The following is a 26,737-nucleotide window of genomic DNA, read 5'->3' as shown; positions in this document are numbered from 1 at the left end:
TTTTAAACCCTTCCGATTCATATACCCATCTAGATGCATTTTAAATGTTGTAGTTGTATCAACCTCCACCACTTCCCTGGCAGCTCATTCGGTACACGCACCATCCTCGACGTGAAAACGTTGTCTCTTAAGTCCCTTTTAAATCTTTCCCCTCCCACCTTAAACATATGTCATCTAGTTTTGGACTCCCCTACCCTGACAATTTCCCTGCAGCTCAAACCCTCCAATCCTGGCAACATCCTTGGAATCTTTTCTTATGTTTATTACAATAATTCCAGTGAAAGGTTACAGCCAAAACATTTACTCTTGTTTCTTTATACATAGAAACCTGCTGAGTACTTGCAGCATTAAGTTTCATTTATTACTTTTATCCCTCAAGGTGGGCAGAAATAATATATTTACAGATTCCTGATGAAGGGCTCCTGCCCGAAAAATCGATTTTCCTGTTCCTCGGATACTGCCTGACCTGCTGTGCATTTCCAGCATTACTCTAATCTTGACCCTATTTCCAGCATCTGCAGTACTCACTTTCACCATATTTACCCATCTGTTTGTTTGTAAACAAACTACCTCAAAAACTATTTGATAGATTTCAATAAAACCTGGTATACAATTACCACATAGCCCAAAGAAAATTTGATCAGCACTTCCAGATCCTACAACTTTTCTAAAGAATCCTTTGGAAAATATGACAAATTGACTGAGGACCTTGAAGTGCAGGTTCATAGTTCCTCAAAAGTAGAGTCACAGGTAGACAGGTTAGTGAAGAAGGCGTTTGGTATGCTTTCCTTTATTGGTCAGAGCATTGTGTATAGGAATTGGGAGATCATGTTGCGCTGTACAGGACATTGGTTAGGCCACTTTTGGAATACTGCATTCAGTTCTGCTGTCCCTACTAAAGGAAAGATGTTATTAAACTTGAAAGGGGTCAGAAAAGATTTACAAGGATGTGGACAAGGTTGGAGGGTTTGAACTTCAGGGAGAGGTTCAAGAGGCTGGGGCTGTTTTCCCTGGAGCGTTAGAGGTTGAGGGATGACCTTATAGAGGTTTACAAAATCATGAGGGGCATGGCTTGGGATTTAGTCAAAGTCTTTTCCCCACTGTAAGGGAGTCCAAAATTAGAGAACTTAAGTTTAGGATGAGAGGGGAAAGACTTAAAAGGGATCTCAGGGACAACATTTTCACGCAGAGAGTGGTATGTGTATGGAATGAGCTGCCAGAGGTGGTGGTGGAGGCTGGCATGATTACATAATTTAAAAGACAAGGGTACATGAATAGGAAGAGTTTAGAGGGCTATGGGCCAAATGCTGGCAACTGGGACGAGATTAATTTAGGATATCTGGTCAGCATGGGTGAGTTGGATCGAAGAGTTTCTTTCTGTGCTGTACATCTCTATGACTCTGTGACTCTATGGCATTTTCCTTTTAGAATATTATGGGTTGTCTCAGCTGCTGTGGTGCAATTTGCCAAAACATAATCGGAGTTTTCCAGATGTGAGTGGGGCTGAACCCATCACAATGAGATTGAAGCGCTTAAAAAAGTTTTCTTTTAATTTCAGTGTTGTAGTTACGGGTTAGCTCAGCCAGCTGGACAGCTGGTTTGTGATGCAAACATGAAAGAGTTCATTTCCCACACCGGCTGAAATCAACAAGAAAATCCACCATCTCAACCTCACACCTTGCCTGAGGCATTGTGACCCTCAGGTTAAACTCACCACCAGTTGTCTGTCTCCAATGAGAGCTCAGCCCTCTGGGACTATGGAAACTTTACCTAATACTAGAGTCTCAATCAGGCACAGGAAAGGCTTAGAGGAACAGTATTATGAGAGCATTGGGTTAACAGCATAGGGGAGCTATGCCCAGAGTGACTTAAATTTATTATACCAAATAGTCACACATTGTATTACCATTTCAATTTGTTGACTTTGTGCATTTCCACAGCACTGTGCAGAATAATGCTGCTTATTCATATCTTTATCAATTTGGAGAAAGCAAGCCTACTGCTGATATGCAAAACAAAAGTGCAGGAGAAACTTTCTATGTACATTATATCAATCTCCTTTAGCGTTTTATGTACCTCAATTAGATTCCACCCTCATTCCTCTGAACTCTAGAGAGTACAAGCCCAAAATATACAACAGCTCCTCGTACAACAGCCCTTTCATTCCTGGAATCAAACTGGTAAACCTCCTCTGAATTGCTTCTCGTGCCACCACATCCTTCTTCAAGTAAGGAGATTTGAACTGAACATAATATTCCAGACGCTGTCTCACCAACGCCTTATATGATTGTAACTGTACGTTTTCACTTTTACAATCCAGTCCTTTTGCAATAAAGGCCAGGATTCCATTTGTCTTTCTTATTATATGCTGTATCTGCATGCACACTTTCTGCGATTCATGCACAAAGTTGGGTGCCATATTTGTTCAATGGTTAGCATTGCGGCCTCACAGCACACGGGACCCAGATTTGATTCCAGCCTTGGGCAAATGTCTGTATGGAGTTTGCACATTCTCTCCGTGTCTGTGTGACTCCAGTTTCCACCCACAGTCCAAAGAAGTGCAAGTTAGGTGGATTGGCAATGCTAAATTGCCCATAGTGTCCAGGAATGTGTAGGCTAGGTGGGTTAGCCATGGAAATGAAGGGATATAGGATAGGGGAGTGGGTCTGGGTGGGATGGTCTTCAGAGGGTCAGTGTGGACTTGATGCCTGAATGGTCTGCTTCCATATTGTAGGGATTCTACAAGTCTAACTGGAGATGCCCAGGTCCCTTTGCACTGACACACTTTGAATTTGCTTCCCATTTAACTAATAATTTGCCCTCTTGCTCAATCTTCTAAACTCGTGAGAATAGACTCAAACTATTCAAACTCTCTTCACAAGATAAATCAATAATCTCTGGAATGAACTGACTAAACCACTACTGTACTGACTCCAATGCAACTACATCTGTCCCTATGTGATGGGACCAAAACTGTTTGCAATACTCTCTGTGCTCCCTTATGTCTTGGACAATACTTCCCTACTTATATCTTGATAAATGATCCAGTACCAGCAGCCCCAGACACTAGCCAAGCATTTAAACTATCATTGATTCCTTGAAGCGGGACCACTACTATTACAGAAGGATGAATGGAAATCAATTGGCATTTCCCCAAAAAAGCTGAACGGACATCATCATTGACATTCCAAAAGAGATAAAGAAACATTAGATTTCTTACTAGCTTTGAAATGATTAGATTACTTACACTGTGGAAACAGGCCCTTCGGCCCAACAAGTCCACACCGACCTGCCGAAGCGCAATCCACCCAGACCCATTCCCCTACACCGAACACTATGGACAATTTAGCATGGCCAATTCACCTAACCTGCATATTTTTAGACTTGTGGGAGGAAACCCACACAGACACTGGGAGAATGTGAAACTCCACAGTCAGCCGCCGGAGGCTGGAATTGAACCCAGGTCGCTGGCGCTGTGAGGCAGCAGTGCTAACCACTGTGACACCCATACAGAGGGACCACTTTTTATTCCAATCACAATGTTCTGACTTTTGTTTTTGGTTTGATTTATTATTGTCACACGCACCTAGTTACAGTGAAAAGTTTTGTTTTGCGTGCAGTATAGGCTGATCATACCAGAAGCAGAAGAGTCGATGTTTCGAGCATAAGCCCTTCATCATCCCAGTTGAAGAGCTTATGCTTGAAATGTTGATTCTCCTGCTCCTCAGATGTTGCCTGACCAGCTGTGCTTTTCCATCACCCCAATCTTTGACTCTGATCTCCAGCATCTGCAGTCCTCACTTTACCCAAGCAGATCATACCATACCAGGTACATTAGGATAATAGAAGAGAAGGAGGAACATAAAGCTATGGCTGCAGAGAAGGTGCACAAAGAGTGAGCTCAACATTTAAGTTGAAAATTTGAGGGCTCCATTCAGAATTTTAATAATAGCTGGGTAGAAGCTGTTCTTGAATCTGTTGATATGTGTCTTTCAGCTTTTGTATCTTCTGCCTGACAAAATAAGGTTCCAAGAGATTATAACCGGGGTGGGAGATGTCTTTGATGATGTTGGTTGCCTTCCTGAGTCACGGAGAAGTACAGATGGAGTTAATGGTTGGAAAGTTGGGTTGTGTGATGGACTGGGCTATGTTCACAATTCTCTGTAGTTTTGCACAGTCATTGGCAGGGCAGGTGCCATACAAGCTGTGATGTATCTGGATTAGAATGCCTTCTGTGGTGCATCTATTGAAACTGGTAAGAGTCATTCTGGGTATGCCAAATTTCCTGAGCCTCCTGAGGTAGTAAAGGCATTGTTGTGCTTTCTTGACCGTCAATCTGGGTGAAAATGTGTTACTGGAAAAGCGCAGCAGGTCAGACAGAATCCAAGGAGCAGAAGAATCGAAGTTTCGGGCATGAGCCCTTCTTCAGGAATGAGGAAAATGTGTCCAGCAGGCTAAGATAAAAGGTAGGGAGGAGGGACTTGGGGGACGGGCGTTAGAAATGCGATAGGTGGAAGGAGGTCAAGGTGAGGGTGATAGGCCGGAGTGGGGGTGGGGGCGAAGAGGTCAGGTTGTAGGCGCGGAGGCGAAGGCAGCGGAAGAATTACCCCCACCCCCACTCCGGCCTATCACCCTCACCTTGATCTCCTTCCACCTATCGCATTTCCAACGCCCTCCTCCCTACCTTTTATCTTAGCCTGCTGGACACATTTTCCTCATTCCTGAAGAAGGGCTCATGCCCGAAACGTCGACTCTCCTGCTCCTTGGATGCTGCCTGACCTGCTGCGCTTTTCCAGCAACACATTTTCAGCTCTGATCTCCAGTATCTAGAGTCCCCACTTTCTCCTCATCAATCTGGGTGGTCCAGGATTGTTGGTGATCGTCATTTCTACAAACTTGTTACATTCGACCCTCTCCACCTCAGCTTCATTGATGTAGAGAGAGGAGTGCCCTCCACCTTGTTTTGTGAAGTCAAGGTCTTTTGTTTTGCTTATGCCGAGGGAGAGATTGATATATTTACACGATGCCAATAAGCACTTTATTTTTTTCCTGTATTCCATCTTGTCATTGTTTGAAACCCAGCATACAGTGGTGTCATCAGTGAACACGTAGATGGAATTAGGATGAAATTTGGGCGCACAGTCTTGAGTGTACAGAGAGAACAGTAAGGAGCTGAATACACAGCCTTATGGGGTGTCAGCATTGACCTTTGTGGAGAAACTCAAAATTGAGAGTGCACATTTATTTAATTGGAATTTGTTTCTCCAGACATCTAATCTAAAAATAATCTCCTTTCAAATTATGTCACCTGTTTTTAAATGATGTACAGTTGGGGGAGGATTGACATTTTAGTGCCAGTTTTGCTCAGTGAATATCACTCTCACCTTGGGATCCACAAAGTCGGGAGTTCAAGTTTCACTGCAGGACTTGAGTGAATCACTGCTGCGAAGGGAGAGGTGGAGGTGCTGTCTTTCAGATGCAATGTTACTCTGAGTTCCTGACTCTCCTCTCAGGCATATCTGATGTTATTTTGGCCGAAGAACTTACATGGCCAAAGAGCTGACTTCTATCCCTGAAATCAAACTAGTGAGCTTCCTCTGAACTGCTTCCAGTGCCACCACTTTCTTCCTCAAGGAAGGAAACTGGAACTGAACACAATATTCCAGATGCTGTCTCACTAATGCCTTATATAATTGAAACAGCACATCTTTAGTATTACAATCCAGTCCTTTTGCAATAGATGCCAGGACTTTACTTATTTTTCTTATTGTAGGCTATACTTGCACGCCCACATTGAACTCTCAACCAACGTCAGACAAAAATGAATCAGGCTCTCTGATCGTGATCACAAATTTAGCCACATACTCAAACTTGTTTAGTTTGTGAAGCAGGCACAAGTAAAGTTGAAGCACTTCTCAGCCTGAGTGTGGATTTGTAGATGCTTTCTGCACACTCCTTGACTTGGTGAGGGGCCAGCTCTTTCACCAGCCTTCTTCCAGCCCAACCTTCAGGATCTTGACTACTCTAGAAGTGAAGAGAAAGTGAGGATTGCAGATGCTGGAGATCAGAGTCAAGAGTGTGGTGCTTGAAAATCACAGCAGGTCAGGCAGCATCCTCTAAATCCATGTCAATAAACAATTTTATGGCCAAGATGGTCAGATTCGTAGGAGTGATTATAACCAACAATATGTCCTGGTCCACCCACATTAATGCAACAGTCAAGAAGACACAACAACACCTCAGGAGGCTAAGGAAGTTCAGCAAGTCCAAAAGAACTCACTAATTTTTACTGATGCACAATAGAAAGCATTCTATCTGGAGGTGTCATGGCTTGGGATGGCAACTGCTTTGCCCAGGACCATAAGAAAATACATGGAGTTGTGAACACAGCCCAGTCCATCATGGTAGCCACCCTCCCATCCACCGACTCCATCCATACTTCCCACTGCCTTGGGAAGGCAGCCAACATCATCAAAGGCCCCTCCCACCCCACTTATAATCACTTCCAACCTCTTCTGACAGGTAGAATATACAAAAACTTAAACACACACCAACAGGTTCGAGACTATTGGTTCTTCCCTGTTGTTATTAGATTTCTGAATGGACCTCTCAAATTTCAAATCTAATGCTGATGTTATTTTTGTGCACTTTCTTTTCAGCGTGACTGTGTAGTCCTTGCTCTGTTCTGTCACCCTCTGATGCTGTATAGTATAATCTGCCTATACTGCACACAAAACAAAACCTTTCACTGTACCTCGGTACATGTGACAATAATAAATGAAGCCAAATCAACTTGTCCACTCATGCAGTTCCAAATATTGTGAAGACATAACAGGCATGACTCGTGAAGCAGCTTCATATAATCGCTTCATACCTGCCCATTTCTCTCCAGCAACCACCCAATATAGTGCAGATGTTCTCAGTGAAACAAGGATCCAGGCCAGAACACAACAAACAAACTTGTGAATATTAAACCTTATTCTTGACTGTTAAAAAAAATCAGAATCAAATTCCTGGAGCTCTTTTCCAATTGATGTCCTGGTAATGAACTTTTGAGTAATATAGGGGCAGGGGAGGGTGAATCAGTCCCTTGATCTATTAAAATAAGCCATGTTTGCATCAGTTTCATATACTTTAATATCCTGCCCAATAAAAGTCTACAAATCTCAGTTTTTAAATTTTCCATCAGCGCTGAACCTTAATAGCTTTCTTTATAGACTTTGTAGCCATACAACACAGGAACAGACCCTTCAGTCCAACTTGTCCATGCTGATCAGGTTTCCCAAACTAAACCAAGTCCCATTTGCCTGTGTTTGGCCCACATCCCTCTAAACCTTTCCTATTCATGTACCTGTGCAAACGTCTTTTAAATGTTGTAACGGTACCTGCATCTACCACTTCCTCTGGCAATTCATTCCATTTACATATCACCCTCTGTGTGAAAATGTTATCCCTCGGGTCACTTTTCAATCTTTTCCCTCTCACCTTAAACCAATGCCCTCCAGTTTTGAACTTGGATTCCAGATTTCATGTCTTGAAGAGATGTCAGACTTACGGACTCTAGATGTGTTGCATATCTTCAGATCAATTTGTTTGCTACTGGAAGATTTGTTTTATAACTTAACATGTGTTTTGCTGTTGTTAAGTAAATCAGCCACAAAGTTTATCAACAGAAGAAGTCACTGAACCCAAAAGGTTAACTCCATTTCTCTGTCCACAAATGCTGCTAGACCTGCTGCGTTTCTCCAGCAATTTTTATATTTATTTCAAATCTCCAGTGTTCACAGTATGTAGCTGTTATTTGAGTCTTAGCTCAGTCACCCCTTGAAATTTCCATAGTGAAGGGATTACAAGTCAAGTCTAGGCAAGATGGTCCTTAGAAGTGAGCCTTGAATCCTCAAGATTGTTGCTGTTATCTTCCCCAGAATGGAACATAGTATTCCAAATCATATCTAACCAGAAATTACTTTATCATAACTCCCACATTCTGCTGTGGACATAGATGCTTCAGGCAGGATAGTGAGGGAAGTAAAAGGGGTGAAGGAGTTGCGTTATGGGTCAGAGAGGATATCACAGCTATGATGAATGAGCGCACTATGGAGGACTTGAACGCTGAGGCAATATTGGCAGAGTTCAGAAATAGGAATGCTGGGACTGAACTACAGGCCTCCCAACAGCGAGGGCGAGATACAGGTACAAATATGTAAACAGATTATGGAAAGATATAGGAGCAACAGGGTGGTGGTTTAAGGAGATTTTAATTTTCCCAACATTGACTGGGATTCACGTAGTATTAGAGGTCAAAATGAAGCATAATTATGTAAGGGTATCCAGGAACGTTTTCAAGAGCAGCATATAAATAGTCCAACTTGGGAAGGGGCCACACTGGATCTGGTGTTGGGAAAGGAGCCAGGCCAGGTGATTGAAGTTTCAGTAGAGGATGACTTTGGGAATAGTGATCACAATTCCTTAAGTTGTAAAATACTCATAGTCAAAGAGGGTGGTCCTAAAGGAAGAGTGCTAAATTAGGGTAAGGTCAACTATAGCAAACTTTGGCAGGAGCTGGGGAATGTGGATTGGGAGTAGCTGTTTGAATCCACATTTAGTATGTGGAAGGCTTTTAAAGAGAGGTTCATTAGAGTGCAGGACAGACAGATAGAAATGGCAAGATTAGGGAACCATAGATGACAGGTGAAATTGAGGGACTAGCTAAGAGGAAAAAGGAAGCATACATAAGGTCTAGGCAACTGATAAAGCTTTGGAAATATATTGGAAAAGTAGGTTCAATCTGAAATGAGGAATTAAGAGAGTTAAAAGGGGTCATGCAACATCTTTCGCAAATAGGATTAAGGAAAATCACAAAGACTTTTATTTGTATATAAGGAGCAAGAGGGTAACTGGAGAAAGGGTTCACCCACTCCAGGACAAAGGAGGAAAGTTATGCGTGGAGTCAGAGAAAATGGGTGAGATTCTTAATGAGTACTTTATATCAATATTCACCAAGGAGATGGACATGACGGATGTTAAGGTTAGGGATAGATGTTTGATTACTCTAGGCCCAATCGGCATAAGGAGGGATGAAGTGGTGAGTATGTTAAAAAGCATTAAGGTGGACAGGTCCCTGGCTCTGGATGGGATCTACCCCAGATTACTGAGGGAAGTGAAACGAAATAGCTTGAGCCTTAATAGATATGTTTGTTGCATCCTTGAACACGGGCGAGGTCCTAGAGAACCATAGAATTGCTAATGTTGTAGGTAGCAGAAGGGTAGCAGGGATAATCCAGGTAATTATACACCGGTAAGTCTGGTGTCAGTGGCAGGCACGTTGCTGGAGAAGATACTGAGAAATAGGATTGATTCCCATTGGGAAGAAAATAGGTTTATCAGTGATAGGCAACATGGTTTTGTGAAAGGAAGGCCATGTCTTACCAACTTAATAGAATTCTTTGAGGAAGTGACATAGTTGATTGATGAGGGAAGGGCTGTAGATGTCATATACATGGGCTTCAGTAAGGTGTTTGATAAGGTTAGCACTGTTGCCTCACAGCGCCTGAGACCCGGGTTCAATTCCCGACTCAGGCAACTGACTGTGTGGAGTTTGCACGTTCTCCCTGTGTCTGCGTGGGTTTCCTCCGGGTGCTCCGGTTTCCTCCCACAGTCCAAAGATGTGCGGGTCAGGTGAATTGGCCATGCTAAATTACCCGTAGTGTTAGGTAAGGGGTAAATGTAGGGGTATGGGTGGGTTGCGCTTCGGCGGGTCGGTGTGGACTTGTTGGGCCAAAGGGCCTGTTTTCACAATGTAAGTAATCTAATCTAATGATAGGCAGATGGAGAAAGTGAAGTTGCATGGGGTCCATGGTGTACTACCCAGATGGATAGAGAACTGGTGGGCAGCAAGAGACAGCAAGTATTAGTGGGAGTTTCTCAAAATGAAGAATTGTGATCAGTGGTGTTCCATTGGGATCCAAGTTGGGACCACTGTAGTCTGTGACATACATAAATGATTTGGAGGGAGGTATAGGATGTCTGATAAGCAAGTTTGCAGATGACACTAAGATTGGTGGAATACCATTGTGAATGGGACTGTCAGAGAATGCAACAGAATATAAATAGATTGGAGAGTTGGGCAGGGGAATGGAAGATGGGGTTCAATCCAGGCAAATGTAAGGTGATGCATTTTCAAAAAAAGAATTTAAGAGCGAATTATATGGTAGACGGAAAAGCCCTGGGGAAAATTGATGCACAGAAAGATCTGGGTATTCAGGTCCATTGTACCCTGAAGGTGGCAACGCGGATCAATAAAGTGGTCAAGAAGGCATACAGCATGCTTTCTTTCATTGGACGGGGTATTGAGTACAAAAGTTGACAGGTCATGTTACAGTTGTATAGGACTTTTGTTCAGCCACATTTTACAATACTGTGTGCAGTTGTGATCGGCCACATTATCAAAAGGATGTGGATGTTTTGGTGAGGGTGAAGAGGAGGAACACCAGGATGTTGTCTGGTACGGTAGACGCTAGCTATGAAGAGAGGTTGAGTAGATGAAGATTATTTTCAATAGAAAGATGGAGGTTGAGGGGGGACCTGATTGAGGTCTACAACATTATGACAGGTATAGACAGGGTGGATAGCAAGCAGCGTTTTTGCAGAGTGGGGGACTCAATTACTAGGGGTCATGAGTTCAAGGTGAGTGTGGAAAAGTTTAAGGGAGATATGTGTGGAAAGTTCTTTACACAGAGGATAGAGAGTGCTTGGAACTCGTTGCCAGCAGAGGTGGTAGAGGCAGGCACGATAGCATCATTTACGATGCATCTAGACAGATGTGTGAACAGGCAGGGAGCAGAGTGATACAGATTCTTGGAAAATAGGTGACAGGTTTAGACAGAGGATATAGATCAGCGCAGACTTGGATGGCTGAAGGGCCTGTTCTTGTGCTGTAATTTTCTTTGTTCTTTTTTCTTTGTTATTCAGCCCTAAAGAGACAAACATTCCAATTGCCTTTAAAATGAGTTTTTGTTCTACCTGTTCATTACCTTTACATGATTTCTTTGCCTAAACCTCACTGGTCATCCTTAGTTTCTAGCCTCTCACCACTTAGAAAATGCCCTCAAGTATGTCTTTAATTCAAAGTGAGTGACAACTTTTACAATCCACAATGAATTCCACATCTTCTCTAGACTTAAGACTGAAGAGAGGAAGCAGATATAAACAGAAGTGTTTTTTTTTAACTATCATTGCTAGTGCTGATTCATTGGAAAAGCTGTTTGATTGCAACATTTAAAAGGCATCTAGATGTATACATGAATGGGAAGGATTGAGGGGGATATGGGCTATATGCTGCTAAATGGATCTGGATTAATTCAGGATATCCGGTCGGCATGGATGAGTTGGACTGAAGGGTCTGTTTCCATGCTGTACATCTCTATGACTCTATGACATGCTCGGTTTTTTTCTCCACCTTGTAAAAGACAAAATCGAATGCATTCCCAGCATCTTCCTACCAGTGCCCAACACAGCATTAAAGAGAAAAAAAATTCATCCCCTGCTTGGATCTTTTAGTAATCATCTTAAATGTACGTCCTCAAATTACAACCCTTTTACCAGGGATTCCTGCGTCAAAATCCTTCAGCACTCTGATTATAACTCCCTGTAATCTTGTCTCCCTTAAAGAGAACAATTCCCACTTTACTAATCTCACCACGTCATTGTGTTCTGCCAGCTCTGCCCTAATTCTGAAAGGCTCCTCTGTACACTATGGTCTTTACATCATGCTAGTCTGTAGTGCTCAGTGTTAGACCACAATACTGCAGCTAATGCCTAATGTGACAATACTGTGAGTTTAAGGGGTGCATTTAGTCCTGTATTTTTCATGAAGAAAGTTTTTAAGACAGTGGTAGACATCTATATATTTGCATCCAATAAAGTAAATGGCTTGTGAGGCCTTGGAGCTGTTTTAAAATGTTGGAACAATAGAAGCAGTTTGAACGAGTGGGCTCAATTCAGAACCAGGAGTTTTAGTTTTAATTTTTCAGCAGGAGTTGTTGGAGTCTTGAAGCTGAGTTTGGAAGCTACAGTACATCTCTTCCTACTTTCTCAGAAATTTCTTTTGTTGATTTTCCTCCTGGACTGGAGAATTACCTGTGAGACAATCTATTTTACTGAATTTGCCTTTGCCAAGGATGTGTTTGTTTTTTTCTTTATTGCAACAGTTACTGTTCAGTAGTTAAATAACATATTATTCTGTTCACTTTTCCAGAAGAGTTGTTATTCCAATTTCTTCGTTCTTTTGTTAAATTTTAATTATAGTGTATGAATAAAGTATGTTTTGCTTCAAATCTGATACTTTGACAATCAAATTACAACCAGAAGCAATGTTTTTCAATTGCCTTTAAAATAAGAAAAAGTTAGGATCCAGGCTGTCTTCTTAATATATTTTGAGAGGGTTTATGAACAGGGTTTTGAGTGATTTATGAATAGCTAGTCAATTTCCTGGCTGAATCACAAAATTGTTACCATGCAGAAGGTGGTTGTTCGATCCATCCAGTCTGTAGCATCTGTCCGGATGGCTCACGATAATTCATTTTATCCCACCATTACGCCTCTTTTCCTTCTAGGCCTCCTCTCCATGTCTGCATTTGTTCTTCTTCTCCCATTAATCTCCAATTCCCTTTCTCAATGTCTCATTTTAACCGGCCTCCACTACAGTCTCAGGCAGAGCATTCCAGACCCTAGCCACTTGCTGCTCATAGGATCCCTACAGTGTAGAAAGAGGCCATTCAGCCCATCAGGTCTGCACTGATGCTCTGAACAGCATCAGACTCAGACCCACTCCTACCTCACCCCCGCAACCCTGTATGGGGTTTTTACTATAGCTCAAGCACCTCAACTACACATCCCTGGACACTATGGGAAATATTTAGCACAGGCAACCCATCTAATTTACACATCCCTACACATGAAGACGCAAAATGTAGCATGGACAACCCACCAAAACTGTCCATCTTTGGACTGTGGATTGAAAACCTTTCTTGCCACTTTCCTTCTGCTAACTACTTCTCATTCTCAATCCTTTCCTGAGTGGGAACAGTTAGCTTGGATGATTGGTTTCCCATGCAAAATAATGTAAATTCAATTCCTGCCCTGACTGAGGTTCCCATAAAGGGGCTCTCCTTCTCAATCTCTCCCCTTGCCTGAGCTATACTGACCCTCAGGTTAAACCACCAAGTCAGCTGTCTCTCTCTAATGGGAGAATGGTAACTTTATCCTTAAGTTGCACTTCTCCATATTGAGTTCAATTTGTCTGTACCTGGCTATGCCACTACTAACCTGTTCGCTCAATTATCAAGTTTTATATCAAGCGCTAGCTTTGAAATAATGGCACTTGTAATAAAAGCCAAGTGGCAACTATCAAAAAGAGCAGTGTTCCTAATGTCAATCATGTGGGGCCACTTTTGTATAAGACTGCAAGGGCTTGAAATGGTTAATGCTAAGTAGTGTACTGCCCACTATGATAATGACACCTGCATTCAGGAAACCGTGGTACAGTAACACTATCTTCAAGCTCATAACCCAAAGGCCCAATTAATGCTCTTGGGTTCAAATCCCACCATGGAGAGCAGTGTGATTCACTATAAAAGGAGTAGATACCTGGAACTGAAAAACAGTCTACAAAAACATTATTGATTGTTGTAAAAACTCATCTGATTCACGAAAGCTATTTAATGAAGAAAATATACTGTTCTTATCCAGTCTGTGTGACTCCAGGCCCACAGTAAAGCCTCCGAATTGCTCTGTGAAACAGCCTGACCAAGCCATTCAAAGATAATGAGTCTCACATCTCATAAAGGAATAGATTTTTAAAAGTCTGATTTGGGGAACAACTTGAAGGAGCATCAGATTGGCCTAAATTGTACCTAGTTGCTAATATCAAATTAAAGACATGTTGTTTAAGGTAACAGCCTTTCTTGTTATAGGACCAGGTGGCTTTCCTTTCCCACACTGGACCAAAGAAGCTTGAGTCGGAGTGAAGATGGTGGCTGCAAACATACATTGCACACCCCAATGAGGACCCACTTTACAACAAACACCACTGTGTATTTCCCTTCAGTCTGTAAAACAATGGTTCACCACTGCTCTCTATCTCTTCCTGTGTCCTCGCCAGGTCCATACTCAACATGCCATTGCCCTAGCAATACCATGGACGTGCACTTTGCTCACAAATTGAACATGTGTCACTTTATCAAATGGCTTTCACAAAATTGGGTCAGGGGATGCAAGCATCACTGAGCTTTCAATCTCTATCTCTAGCTGCCTTTGGGATGATGGTGAGCTGCCTTCTTGCACCACCACAGTCCATTTCTAAATGCTGCATTGGATACACAACTCTCATAGTTGTACATTTGGGCTACATCATAAGTGAGACTTGGATTTCCAAATTGAAAATCTCAATGTTAGACTCCTTCCAGAATACCGGTCTCCATTTTTACCAATCATGGCGCTCCCCATTCTCTTTTTCCATTAAGCATCAATATCTAAGTTCAATGAGCCTCTTAAACTACACGTTCTAACTCTAGCCCTGACCATCCACTAACCACTGAGTGAACACTTCATGAAAAACACCACGGATTCTCTGGTTCTTAAACATCCGCCCCTTTCCTAGCTGAGTTCTCCATTTCTGTAGCAAAAATGCAAACGAGTACAGAAATAAAATCCAAGCAAAAAAGTTTCATTTTGACCAGAACTCACAGTAAGTCATGAGTGAATAAATATACAGCATTGCAGTCTCTCGGAGAAAGTGGAACACATGCAAACAAATCACAAGCTGAGACATTGAAAAGGACAAAAGCACTTCAGCAGAATGTGTTGGGCTAACTTTCTGGGTAAGTCATTAATTTGAATGGGTAAGTCATGTAAACCACTGACCAATATACCTGATGTAATTTCTTGATATGCAGTTTTGATGTAAAATATTCCCAAAACGCAATCTTTTCTAAGTTCCTGCTATAGATCTGCAACATTGTTTTCTCTTCCAAATCTATTGATAGCCTTTTTTTAAAGTGTGGAAACAGGCCATTTTGACCCAACAAGTCCATACCGACCCTCCGAAAAGTAATCCAACCAGACCCATCCACCTACCCTATTGCTCTAAATTTACCCCTAACGAATGCACATAACCTACACATCCATGAATACTGTGGACAATTTAGCATGGCCAATTTACCTAACCTGCACATCTTTGGATTGTGGGAGGAAACCAGAGAACCTGGCGGAAACCCACGCAGACACGGGGAGAATGTGCAACTCCACACAGACAGTCACCCGATGCAGGTATCCAAACTGGTGCTGTTAGGCAGCAATGCTAACCACTGAGCCACCATGATGCCTATTTAGGGACAGAATATTGTCAAGAAAAAAATATGTGTCTCATCTAGTCTCTCTTATTAGGTCTCCTACAGCTATTATTCCAGTGTGAATTTGGTTTCCGTTAACTGAGCTTTGTATTCGGCAGAATCAGAGAAACAATACAGTGCAGAAGTAGACCACTGCAGCATACAAGCATTTTTAAAAATTGCATCTGAATGAATCTTTCTGATATTATCTGGCTCCACTGCACTCCACTGTGATCTTGTCCAATGTGTCTTGATGGATGCACTAATACCATTGCTGCTGAATCAAACTGAAAGTGGTATTCAGTAGTGTTTGCAGTAAACCTTCTTTGCTATTGTCATTGCTTTCCTTGGCTTATCTGTTTAATGGATTACCTCTATATCTGCATCAAAACAATGCATACCAATCACACATAACCTTCCCAGAGGCATCATTCTGGCATAGATGCAATGACCCAAGTAACCGCTTTCTGTGTCATACGCTTTCAATGATTCTATTTCTCTTTAATGATAGCCAAGCTCTATACCCAGGAGGATGGCCTCAACCGTGATTTTGGGTTCACATCGTGTTGCTTGTAACCACACCACACCATACCATTCTGTATTTGCAAAAACCTCCTTAATGTTCTGTTTTAACACCATCACCTTGATAACTTGTCATCATCTCTCTACCTTAGCTTGGACAGGTTTGGATTACTTGTCACTTTGCTTAGACACTTGTCATGCGACTCTTATGCCTTACATATTATTCCAGCCATTTGGGTTGTCTCTAGTATTACTCTATTTTTGATTTTTTTTTGTAGGTATCTCTCTACCTTAATTAAACTGATCACAGGTCAGCCCTTGACTTGTTGTTCAGCTGATGACACTTTGACCATACCATCTGACACTCTTGATCTCCTATAAAGACTTGGTATTCAATCTTTTGATGTTCTATTTGTACCATCTGTTGACACATTTAATTACTTGGTTTGGAGATGCCGGTGTTGGACTGGGGTGTACAAAGTTAAAAATCACACAACACCAGGTTATAGTCCAACAGGTTTAATTGGAAGCACACTAGCTTTCGGAGCGACAATTACCTGATGAAGGAGCGTCGGTCCGAAAGCTAGTGTGCTTCCAATTAAACCTGTTGGACTATAACCTGGTGTTGTGTGATTTTTATCTTAATTACTTGGATTATCTTGCAATTATCTCTCTGCCTATATATTGTGCCTGTTGGCCTCCCTGCACTTCACCTGATGAAGGAGCAGCGGTCCAAAAGCTTCTGATTTCAAATAAACCTGTTAGACTATAACCTGGTCTCATGTGACTTCTGAGATGCCCACTCCAGTCCAACACCTCCACATCATGGGTATAAGAACGCTGTTTACATTCACCCTTTCAAAAGACTTTGATAGAGTAGAGAGGGACTGATTGGGGGGAGGAGGATGGGGTGGGTGGACTTGGTCCAGTAACCTGAAGACATAGGCTTAAAATCTTTGAAAAAAAGTAGCTATGCTGGGAATTAGGAGGGGTTTTCTTTTAACACAGTGAAATACGCTATGTGTGAAATGAGGCAGAATTAATGATAACTTCCAAAAGGGAATGGAGTAGCCACTTGGAAAGGGGATAAAGCACAAGGTTTTGGGGAATGAGTGGGGCTAATTGGAGAACCCAAGGACACAATGGACTGAATGGCCTGCTTCTGTGCTGCTGGATGCATGAACAACACCCATTTGAAAGGGAAGGTGAGACTTCAGCGTTCTATCAAAAAGATGTGCCATGCAAGCCTATGTCCCTGAGAATCTTCAACTCTTTACGATTGCACTGTTGGTAGATGAGCCCTGTCTGGGTAGTGGACCGAGTCACAAGAATCATAGTAGAGGTCACTCAGCCTATCAAGTCAATGCTTGAGCCAGAAATTGCTGTTGAAAACTCCATGGGAGAGTGAGGTTTGAATCAACTACTCTTTCAATCAGATATGACAGCGCTAGAGATAGATAAGAGAGGCTGCAGAAATAAAGGTGAATTCATTGAATAGACTGACAGCTGTTGACCAGGGCATTGGATACTGTTCCAAAGACCTTCATTAATGAGAGAGTGTGAAGAATCTGAAGTGTAAATGTTCCAGTTCTGAGTTTGAATACGGGACAGTGTGACCAATAGCAAAGTACCATTGAAAGTGGGCGGCACGGTGGCACGGTGGTTAACACTGCTGCCTCACAGCGCCTGAGACCCGGGTTCAATTCCCGACTCAGGCGACTGACTGTGTGGAGTTTGCACGTTCTCCCCGTGTCTGCGTGGGTTTCCTCTAGGTGCTCCGGTTTCCTCCCACAGTCCAAAGATGTGCGGGTCAGGTGAATTGGCCATGCTAAATTGCCCTTAGTGTGAGGTAGGGGTAAATGTGGGGGTATGGGTGGGTTGCGCTTCGGCGGGTTGGTGTGGACTTGTTGGGCCAAAGGGCCTGTTTCCACACTGTAAGTCTAATCTAAAAAAAAATTCAGACTGAGTCATAGAGATGTACAGCATGGATACAGACCCTTCAGTCCAACTCGTCTATGCCAACCAGATATCCTGAATTAATTCAGATCCATTTGCCAGCATTTGGCCCATATCCCCCTCAACTCTTCCCATTCATATATCCATCCAGATGCCTTTTAAATGTTGCAATTAAAGAGGCTGGAAGAGTCCATCCATTGTTAAGCAGAAGCAATATTCATGTTCATGGGGAAAGGGGCTGTCACAGGAGCCCAAATGCTAAAACACTGGCCAGCAAAGATACAGAGGCCCAGCTCTTCCAGCTTCCTGATGGTTACACTTCAGAAGACCCCGAACAAAATGCTCGAATTTCTGACAGGCCATTCCCACACTCCTAGGATCCTCCAAGTAGTTCTCGAATTCAAAATTAGAGTTGAAAATTTTAGACAGCTTTGGCCTACTCACTTGATGGGTCTAACTCTCCATAACATCACCCATAGCTCACCCCCAACTCTGATTCCCTCCTGACTCTCACAATTCTTCCACCCCCCACCATTCCCCGCCCCCCCCCACCAATTGCAACTCCCAAACCCCCTGTTAGCCCTGACTCTCTGCGTCACCCCAACCCCTCCAGTATGGGTTTCCTCCGGATGCTCTAGTTTTCTCCGACAGTCCATGTGCAGGTTAATTAGCTATACTAAATTGCCCATAGTGTCCAGAACGTGCAGGTTAGGCAGATTAGCCACAGGAAATGCTAAGTTACAGCTAGGAAAGAAGTGGGAAGGGGGTGGCAGAAGCAGATGGACCTAGGTGACATGTTCTTCGGAGGGTTGGTGCAAACTTGATGGGCCAACTGGCCTCTTTCTGCTCTGGATTCAGAAAGGAAAAAAAGATCAAAACTTGTAAATGGCACATAACAGCCCAGCCTGTAGGAATTCTATGATTCTAACTACCCTGACCTCCCAACCTAGCAAATCTCCCCGTACCCCACAATTACTTTCTGACCACCTGACTCACTAACCAGCTAACTCCTGCCCTTGACTAAGCCCACTAGCCCACTCGCCAGCCAGAAAGCCTTTAATGAGAAAACGACACCTGGAAATGAAAGCACTGACTGTATTTGAGTTCCAATTTTTAAGTACTCAAAAGACAGGCTGGGCAAGTTGACTGTGTGCCATTTGTAAGTTTTAATGTTGTTTTGCTTCTGGGTTCCTTGCCATCCTCCCACCACCACTTTCCTGCTTAGTTTTACCCTTCGCACCTTTTCCCATTCATGGTGGCACAGTGCCTCACAGCACTAGGAACTGGGTTTGATTCCACCGTCGGGTGACTGTCTGTGTTGAGTTTGCACATTCTCCCTGTGTCTGCGTGGGTTTTCTCTCACAGTCCAAAGATGTACACGTTAGGTAGATTGGCACTGCTAAATTATCCATAGTGCCCAGTTATATGCAGGCAGGACGAGTGAGCCAAGGGAAATGCAGGGTTACAGGGAGAGGATAGCGGATGGATCTGGGGAGGGTATACTCTTTGGACTTGATGGGCCAAATGTTCTGCTTCCACACTGTAGGGATTCAATGATTCTATGATTCATCTGGCCCAGACCCATCCTACAACACCCTCTAAAGCTGTTTGAATGTCCCAGAGTTTGCAGTGTTGGTCACGAATTAGCGCACCCAGAAAGCACCAGGTACTGCTGTGAAAGGAGGGGGCTTAGCTTATCTTCGACTGACAATCTAGCAGCAAGTGGAAACAATTCCATTCAATTACTCTCTGCTTTTCCCAAGACACAGGCATCAGGAGTCCTAGCCAGAAATATCCAACTTGGCACAAAGCTGTTGGAGAGGAACAGGAGCAAGCCGAAGGCCATCATGAATCCCCTGAATATCTGGGCCATAATTCACACATGGCTGAGGTAATGGTGATGAACAAAATCTTGCCACACAGAAAGAGGCCATTCAGTCAATTGTGCTAGTGCAAGTTCCACAGAAGAACTGCCTACTCAAATCTGCTCCATGTGCTTTATCCCTGTCAGACTGCAATGTTAATTTTTTGCAATTTTAAGTTTATGTCCAATTCTGCTGTTCTTCAAACTGAATTCTCCTCGGATCATTCCAATGGAATTTGAAGTTCTACCTCGAGGATCCTTAAGTACGACATTTATCATTCCTTACACGTTAGCAGACCTTTAAAGAAAAAAACCTGTTCTTGGCCAGGCACTGCGATACACTGTTCCATTAAACAACTCTTAATGATTTCTACAAATTTGTCTTCCATGTCGCCCCAACCCATCTAAGGATACAGGTTAGGTCATTTAGGATTGAGATCAGGAGAAATGTCTTCACCCAGACGCTGTGGAATTCTCTGCCACAGAATACAATTGAAGCCAAAACACTGAATGTTTTCAAGAAGGAGGTCAATATAATTCTTTGGGCGAAAGGGATCAAAGGATATGGGGAGAAAGCGGTATCAGAGTACAGAGTTAAAGTAAGTGGGGGTGCCTGTTTTGGGCTGAGGTGGAAAAAGTCAGAAATCACACAACACTGGGTTATAGTCTAATAGGATTATTTAAAATCACAAGATTTCGCAGCAGCGTTCCCTCATCAGGTGAAATTAAATGCATGTTAAAATGGTGGAGCAGGATCAAATAGGCCTACTCCTGTGTTCCAATGATTTGTGCAGCGGCCCAGATCATCCGCAGATGAGGTAAATCTTTATTTAGCGCTTCTTTCTTCTTGTTAAAAAGTAGGGGAAGTTAGGAGGTTACTTTATGACATTGACTAGCTACAGTAAGGTCTCACTTACTGGACGTGACATTTGGGGTATGAAGGAATTCTCCAGTATTTGTGTCAAAGTTGCTGAATGTGCATATCTACTGTTTAAGTTCTTTTTTTCCCTGCTTCCATCATTCTTAATTTAGACCTACTTGCTATGTAAGCAAATAGGTTGACTTTTGAGAAGTGAAACAAGCAAAACTTTGTGGCATCCAGACTTGGCAGTGGGTTTTGAGGTCATGGTATCTTTGCCAAGTTATCAGCAGGAAACATCTGTCCCAGGGTTGAATGACAATGTATTTCTTTAAGACTGAGCTACAACCTCTCTTGGCATCTCAGACAGCCACAGTTTCTGTTTCCCAGACTGTCAGGATGGTGGGTTAGTTACACCACTGACAGCCTCTCCAATTTCAAGTCAAATCTATTCCAATTATCCAAATTGATCCCATTAGCAATCCATTGGTCAATATCAGCCATGATGTGGAGGTACCTATGTTGGACTGGGTAGACAAGGTCAGAATTAACACAACACCAGGTTGTCCAATAGGTTTATATGAAATTGCAAGTTTTCAGACCACTGCTCCTTCATCAGGTGACTTCCAACTTGGTCAATGTCGATCTTTCAGATTCAGAGAGTCAGTGCTCATCCACAGTGCAAAATAAAAAAATGAAAGGTTTTGTCATTCAGGGGCATCACTGGAAAGACTACCGTTTATTGCTCATTCCCTAATTATTCTTGAACTGAGTGGTTTGCTCAGTCATTTCAGAGGGTGTGGGGCTGGACTCACTTTTAGCTCAGACCAGGTTAGGAAGGCAGATTCCTTTCCTAAAGGATAATCATGACCTAGATGGGTTTTTAAACAACAATTGATAACAAATTTATGGTTACCGTCACTGAGACTAGTTTTGAGTACCATATCTATCAATTGAATTTAAATTTTACTAATTTCTATGGTAGCTGTAGTGATTGTAATGAGTTCAGCCAGGTGAATTTAGAATATGAGTTTCCTGATTGGAGCTGTTAATCTGGTCCAGTCAAGGAGCCCTGGCTGACAGATGTAAATAGGAGTTAAAAATAAGCACTACTGCAGTTAGGTAGTGTTGTGGGGGTAAAAAAAGATAAAAGGAAAAAGGAAAAAAAAGAGCAAGAGTGTCAGGGGGTCTAAAAAAATAGGAGTGACGGGGGCTCTGTTCACACTAGAGCTGGATCAGTGTCAAGGACTCTCCATGCGTAAATAAAGGGCGACTAGGTGACGGGATACCATCCTCTTGGAATTATTTCAGTTGGAATCCAACCCATGACCAAGGAGCATTAGACTCTGGATTACAAAAGCATTGCCAGGACACCACTGTATCAAAATCTGAATTTACATTGTCTTCACATTGATCCAAAACCATTGAAGGAATTCCAGTGTGGTATTACTAATGTCAGAAACAGAGCAGTCACTTGGATCCCATCATCACTCATTGAGGAGATGTTCTACTATTGAATATTGTCCTGTGGTTCAACTTCACAGAAGAGCAGAGAAATAGGACCATGGCCAAGATTTTGTCTCTTAACCAAACATCCATGATCTGGTCATTATTGCATGAGGGCTTCATTGCATTCAAACGGACTACTGCATTCTCCACATGAAAACAGGAGCAACAGCTCAGATGTACTTCATTTGCTGTAAATGGTCTGTGCCTCTCTTGAGACTGACACAAGGGAGAATTCTGCTACCCTTTCGAAGTGTATCCAGTGATGGAAACAGTCACAATCACTGTTGTCTGAAGAACAATCTATCTACAGAGCCATACAGTCATAAAGATGTACAGCACTGAAACAGACCCTTCTGTCCAACTCGTCCATGCCTACCAGATTTCCTAAATTAATCTAGTCCAGTTTGCCAGCATTTGGCCCATATCGCTTCAAACCCTTCCTATGCAGATACCCATCCAGGTACCTATTAAATGTTGTAATTGTACCAGCCTCCACCACTTCCCCTGGCAGTTTATTCCATACAAGCATCACCCTCTGTGTGAAAAAGTTGCCCCTTAGGTCCCTCTCACCTTAAAACTATGCCCTCCAGTTTTGAATTCCTCCACCCCAGGGAAAAGACCTTATCTATTTACTCTATCCATGCTCCTCATGATTTTACAAACCTCAATACATCACCCCATAGCCTCCAATGCTTCATGGAAAATAGCCCCAGCCTACTCAGCCACTCCCTATAATTCAAACCCTCCAGCCCTGGCAACATCCTTGTAAATCTTTCCTGCACCCTTTCAAGTTTCACAACATCTTTTCTATTGCTGAAAGACCAGGATTGAACACAGTATTCCTAAAGTGGCCTATCCAATGTTCAATACAGATGCAACATGACTTCCTAACTCTTATACTCAATGCACTGACCAATAATGGCAAGTGTGCCAAATGCTTTCTTCAATATCTTTTCTGCCTGTAATTCCATTTTCACTGAACCTGCAGCCTAAGGATTCTTAGTTCAACAATGCTCCGCAGGACGCTGGGTGCTTAGCCACAGTACTGAGTTATGATTAGTCCTTCTGCACTAGTGTCGCAGAGTCTCAATGCAATTTTGTTGCTATGTGTTGCATCATTGCTGTTCTCTCAACTGAGTATTGTCTGAATGCTTTCTCCTATGAATTACGCCTTAGAGGTTTAATATATGTCTGTGATCTTTTGCAGTGTTTGTTTGGATCCAGTATGCTGTACGCTCTGCAAGCAGTGGTGAGTTAAAGTACTGAGACTGGGAGCTTTGAGCCTAGTGAGTGGTGGGAAATAACCAAGTGGAAAGTAACATGCCGAGAGGCTCCGATTCTGGTCACTTGTTATGTTTGATTTCAATACTCTGCTGAAAGCGATTATCTGTCTGTAACTCTCCTAAACCTGTGGGCTTCCAAATCACCACAGGGTATTGTTTGGCATTAACTTCAACACATTCTGTGAAAGCAAGCAGCCATTTCAAACGGTTGTAGGAATCTATAAAAAAAGCCAATGTGACGGTCAGAGTCACATTGCTAATTGTTTAAAGGCCTACTGTCAGTTCAGTGTGCAAGAATCTTGCCTGGGTTTTAGAAGGTTGGAGACTTCAGACAGCAAAGTATAAATGTGGCTGACTCTACAGTGCAGCACTGCATAGTCAGACAGCCTGCCTTTTAGGCTGTCTGCCTTTTCAGAATACTGTGAAAATCCTTTTTTGGCTCAGTTTTGAAACTTGCCTTCATTGATTAGTCCTTTGAGTATAGTAATTCGGACATTATGTTGACATTGTACAGGACAGCAGGACATCGGTGAGGCCACTGCTAGAGTACTGTGTCCAGTTCTGGTCACCCTCCTATAAGAAGGATAGATTAGATTAGATTAGATTCCCTAGTGTGGAAACAGGCCCTTCAACCCAACCAGTCCACACCTACCTCTGAAGAGTAACTCACTCAGACCTATTTCCCTCTGACTAATGCACCTAACACTATGGGCAATTTAGCATGGCCAATTTACCTGACCTGCATATCTTTGGACTGTGGGAGGAAACCAGAGCACCGGAGGAAACCCACACTGACACAGGGAGTGGGTGCAAACTCCACACAGTCACCCGAAGCTGGAATCGAACCTGGGATCCTGGTGCTCTGAGGTAGCAGTGCCAACCACTGAGCCACTATGCCACCCGTTATTAAACTGGTGAGGGTTCAGAAGAGATTTACCAGGATGTTGCTGGTTATGGAAGATTTGAGTTATAAAGAATGGCTGGACAGGCCGAGACTTGTTTCACTGGAGCATGGTTGAGGGGTGATCTGACAGAACTTTGCAAAATAATGAAAAGTATGGATAGTTAATGGTAATTGTCTTTTCCCTAGGATGGAGGATTTCAATACTTGGGGGCAAATTTTTAAGGCGAGAGGAGAAAGATTTTAAAAAGACATGAGAGGCAATTTTTTTATACAGAGAGTGGTTCGTGTCTAGAATGAACTTTCAGAGGAAGTGGTGAATGCAGGTATGATTGCATTGTTTAATAGACATTTGGATAAGCAGATGAAGAGAGGGGTATGGGCCAGGAGCATGCAGGTGGGACTATTTTAGTTCGGAATTATGTTCAGCTTTGATTCATTAAGTCACACAGCATGGAAACAGACCATTCGGTCCAATGACTGTAAGAGCAAGGCTATGTTTACATGGTAGCTATGGCCAGCATTTATCCCTCGTGCTGCAAGAGTCACTGTAATGTTTCCTTCGGTTCTGATGTATCTCTCTGTGCAGCAGTCATGTCTCTTACGTTGGAAAAGGGACCATACTTTAAATGCCATAAACATCGACTTTCCTGCTCCTCAGATGCTGCTTAACCTGCTGTGCTTTTCCAGCACCACACTCGCGATTCTAATCTCCAGCATCTGCAGTCCTCACTTTCACCTGCCTTAAATGCACTTGCTAAGCTGGAAGAGAACCTTGATCTTGAGAAAGTATGAAACTATAGTTCCCGTGATCCGTAAGGGAATGACCAACAGTGTTGATTGAGTGCACTTCCCATTCTGTACTGGTTCCTCAGGGATAGTGTGAGGGAGACTGCTTTTTTATGCAGATAAATGACTTGGATACTCAGTTCCATGTTAATTTTTCCCCAATTCAGCAAATTTGAAAAATAAACAAAAAAATCAAATTTGAAAACTAAACCAAAGAAGTGCAGATGCTGGAAATCAGAAACAAAATCAGAAATTGCTGGAGAAATTAAGAAAGCAGAGTTAAAATTTTGGATCCAGTGACCCTTCCTCAAAACAAGGTGCGACAGCGAGGAAGGTACCAGTCAATTGTGACAGGCCATAGGTAACTGAGCACCGTGGGCAGATAAGTAATGGAATTCAGTGTGCAGAAGTCCAACGTGATGCAGTGATAGAAGGGAGAGGCAGTATTCATATTAGAATTAGCTTTATTGTGATGAGTGCAGTGAAAGGTTTACAAATCACCACTTACAACTCCATCTTAGCTTGGCACAGCCTTTTCAGTACAAATTCTTCAGGAAAACAATTAGAAAAGTAAAGAAACAAAAGTCCAGCAATAAATTCGAAGAATAGAAAATTAAAAGTTTACAATAACAATCCTTTCAACCCAGACCCCACTGGGCTTCACCTTGAGGCTGGGAATCGGAGTCAGCTTTCAACCCAGACATTGCCGTTGCCACCCAAGTACGGGAGGTAAAAAAAAGGAGAAAAGAACGAAAAGAGGGAGGTAGGAAGGAAGCAAAGAAGTGGACAGAGCAGATGAGGTCCAGCTCAGGAACCCTACCTTGCCGCCATCTTGGATACACAGCTCCACGCAGTGCAAAGGGAGAAAGGAATTTGAGAGATCGCGTGCATCGATCTTGGAAGATAGCAACACATCAGAAAATTGTTACAGTGCAGAATGAAGCCATTTAGCCCACTATGTTTGCACTGGTTCTTCAAACGAGGATCATTACCGAATACCAACCCAGCCTAATCCCCTGGTAACCCTTGCGCACAACTCCATCAATCTAACCATCCCATCCACTCTTGAATGGCTCGGTTGAACTTGCCCCTGTCCCATCTGACCCAACATACTCTCAGAACAGAAATGACATTTCTCCCATAACCCTTGCATTTTCTGTACATCACTTTAAATCTATGCTCCCTCACTTCTGTTCTTATCGCAAATGGCAACAGTTCTTTTTCCCAAACTTCTGTATCCAACCCACTTATAATTTTGAAAACATTTCTCGGCCTCCTTCTGTTCACGGAGAACAATCCCGATTTCTTCAATCTAACCTCATCCCTGGAACCATTCAGATTTAGATCTGTAGATTTGGATTTACCGCCACGTTACGGGCGCCATCTTGGAACGACGAAAATACACAAAATTTTACTGCAATCTTTCCTCTTCTAATCTTCCCCTCCGCCTCCGTTTGCTGCTTGACATCGACCAGGGTCTCTGCGAGGGGGTTCGGGAGGTGGAACCTCCACTTCCCCACTACTCCTACAACCACAATGTCTGCGCTGGAGCCACAGGCCTGCTCAGGTGCCTCCTGCTCCCCTTCCCGGGTTCGGCCGTTGTGTCTAAATTCCAGATTCTTCCACCGCCAACGGTGAAGCTCACGCGACCTCATATCCCCACAG

General features: G+C 42.9%; 1 protein-coding gene across 2 annotated transcripts in view; it reads left to right on the top strand.

Moving 5' to 3' along the window:
- Positions 1–14,757: 14,757 nt before the first annotated feature.
- The window catches only part of LOC132835832 (adhesion G protein-coupled receptor E3-like), an 89,658-nt gene continuing 77,678 nt past the window's right edge, over positions 14,758–26,737 (top strand). For both annotated transcript variants that reach the window (XM_060854928.1, XM_060854927.1), the window contains exons 1-2: positions 14,758–14,879; positions 23,307–23,348. In XM_060854928.1, coding sequence (XP_060710911.1) covers positions 14,858–14,879; positions 23,307–23,348 — 64 coding nt within the window. In that variant the 5' untranslated portion in view covers positions 14,758–14,857. The remainder of the gene's footprint in view (positions 14,880–23,306; positions 23,349–26,737) is intronic.

Source organism: Hemiscyllium ocellatum, chromosome 45 (genome assembly GCF_020745735.1).
Source record: "Hemiscyllium ocellatum isolate sHemOce1 chromosome 45, sHemOce1.pat.X.cur, whole genome shotgun sequence".
NCBI classification, from domain to species: Eukaryota; Metazoa; Chordata; class Chondrichthyes; order Orectolobiformes; family Hemiscylliidae; genus Hemiscyllium; species Hemiscyllium ocellatum.
Note: the sequence above shows the minus strand (reverse complement) of the source record. Positions and strands in the feature narration are given on the sequence as shown.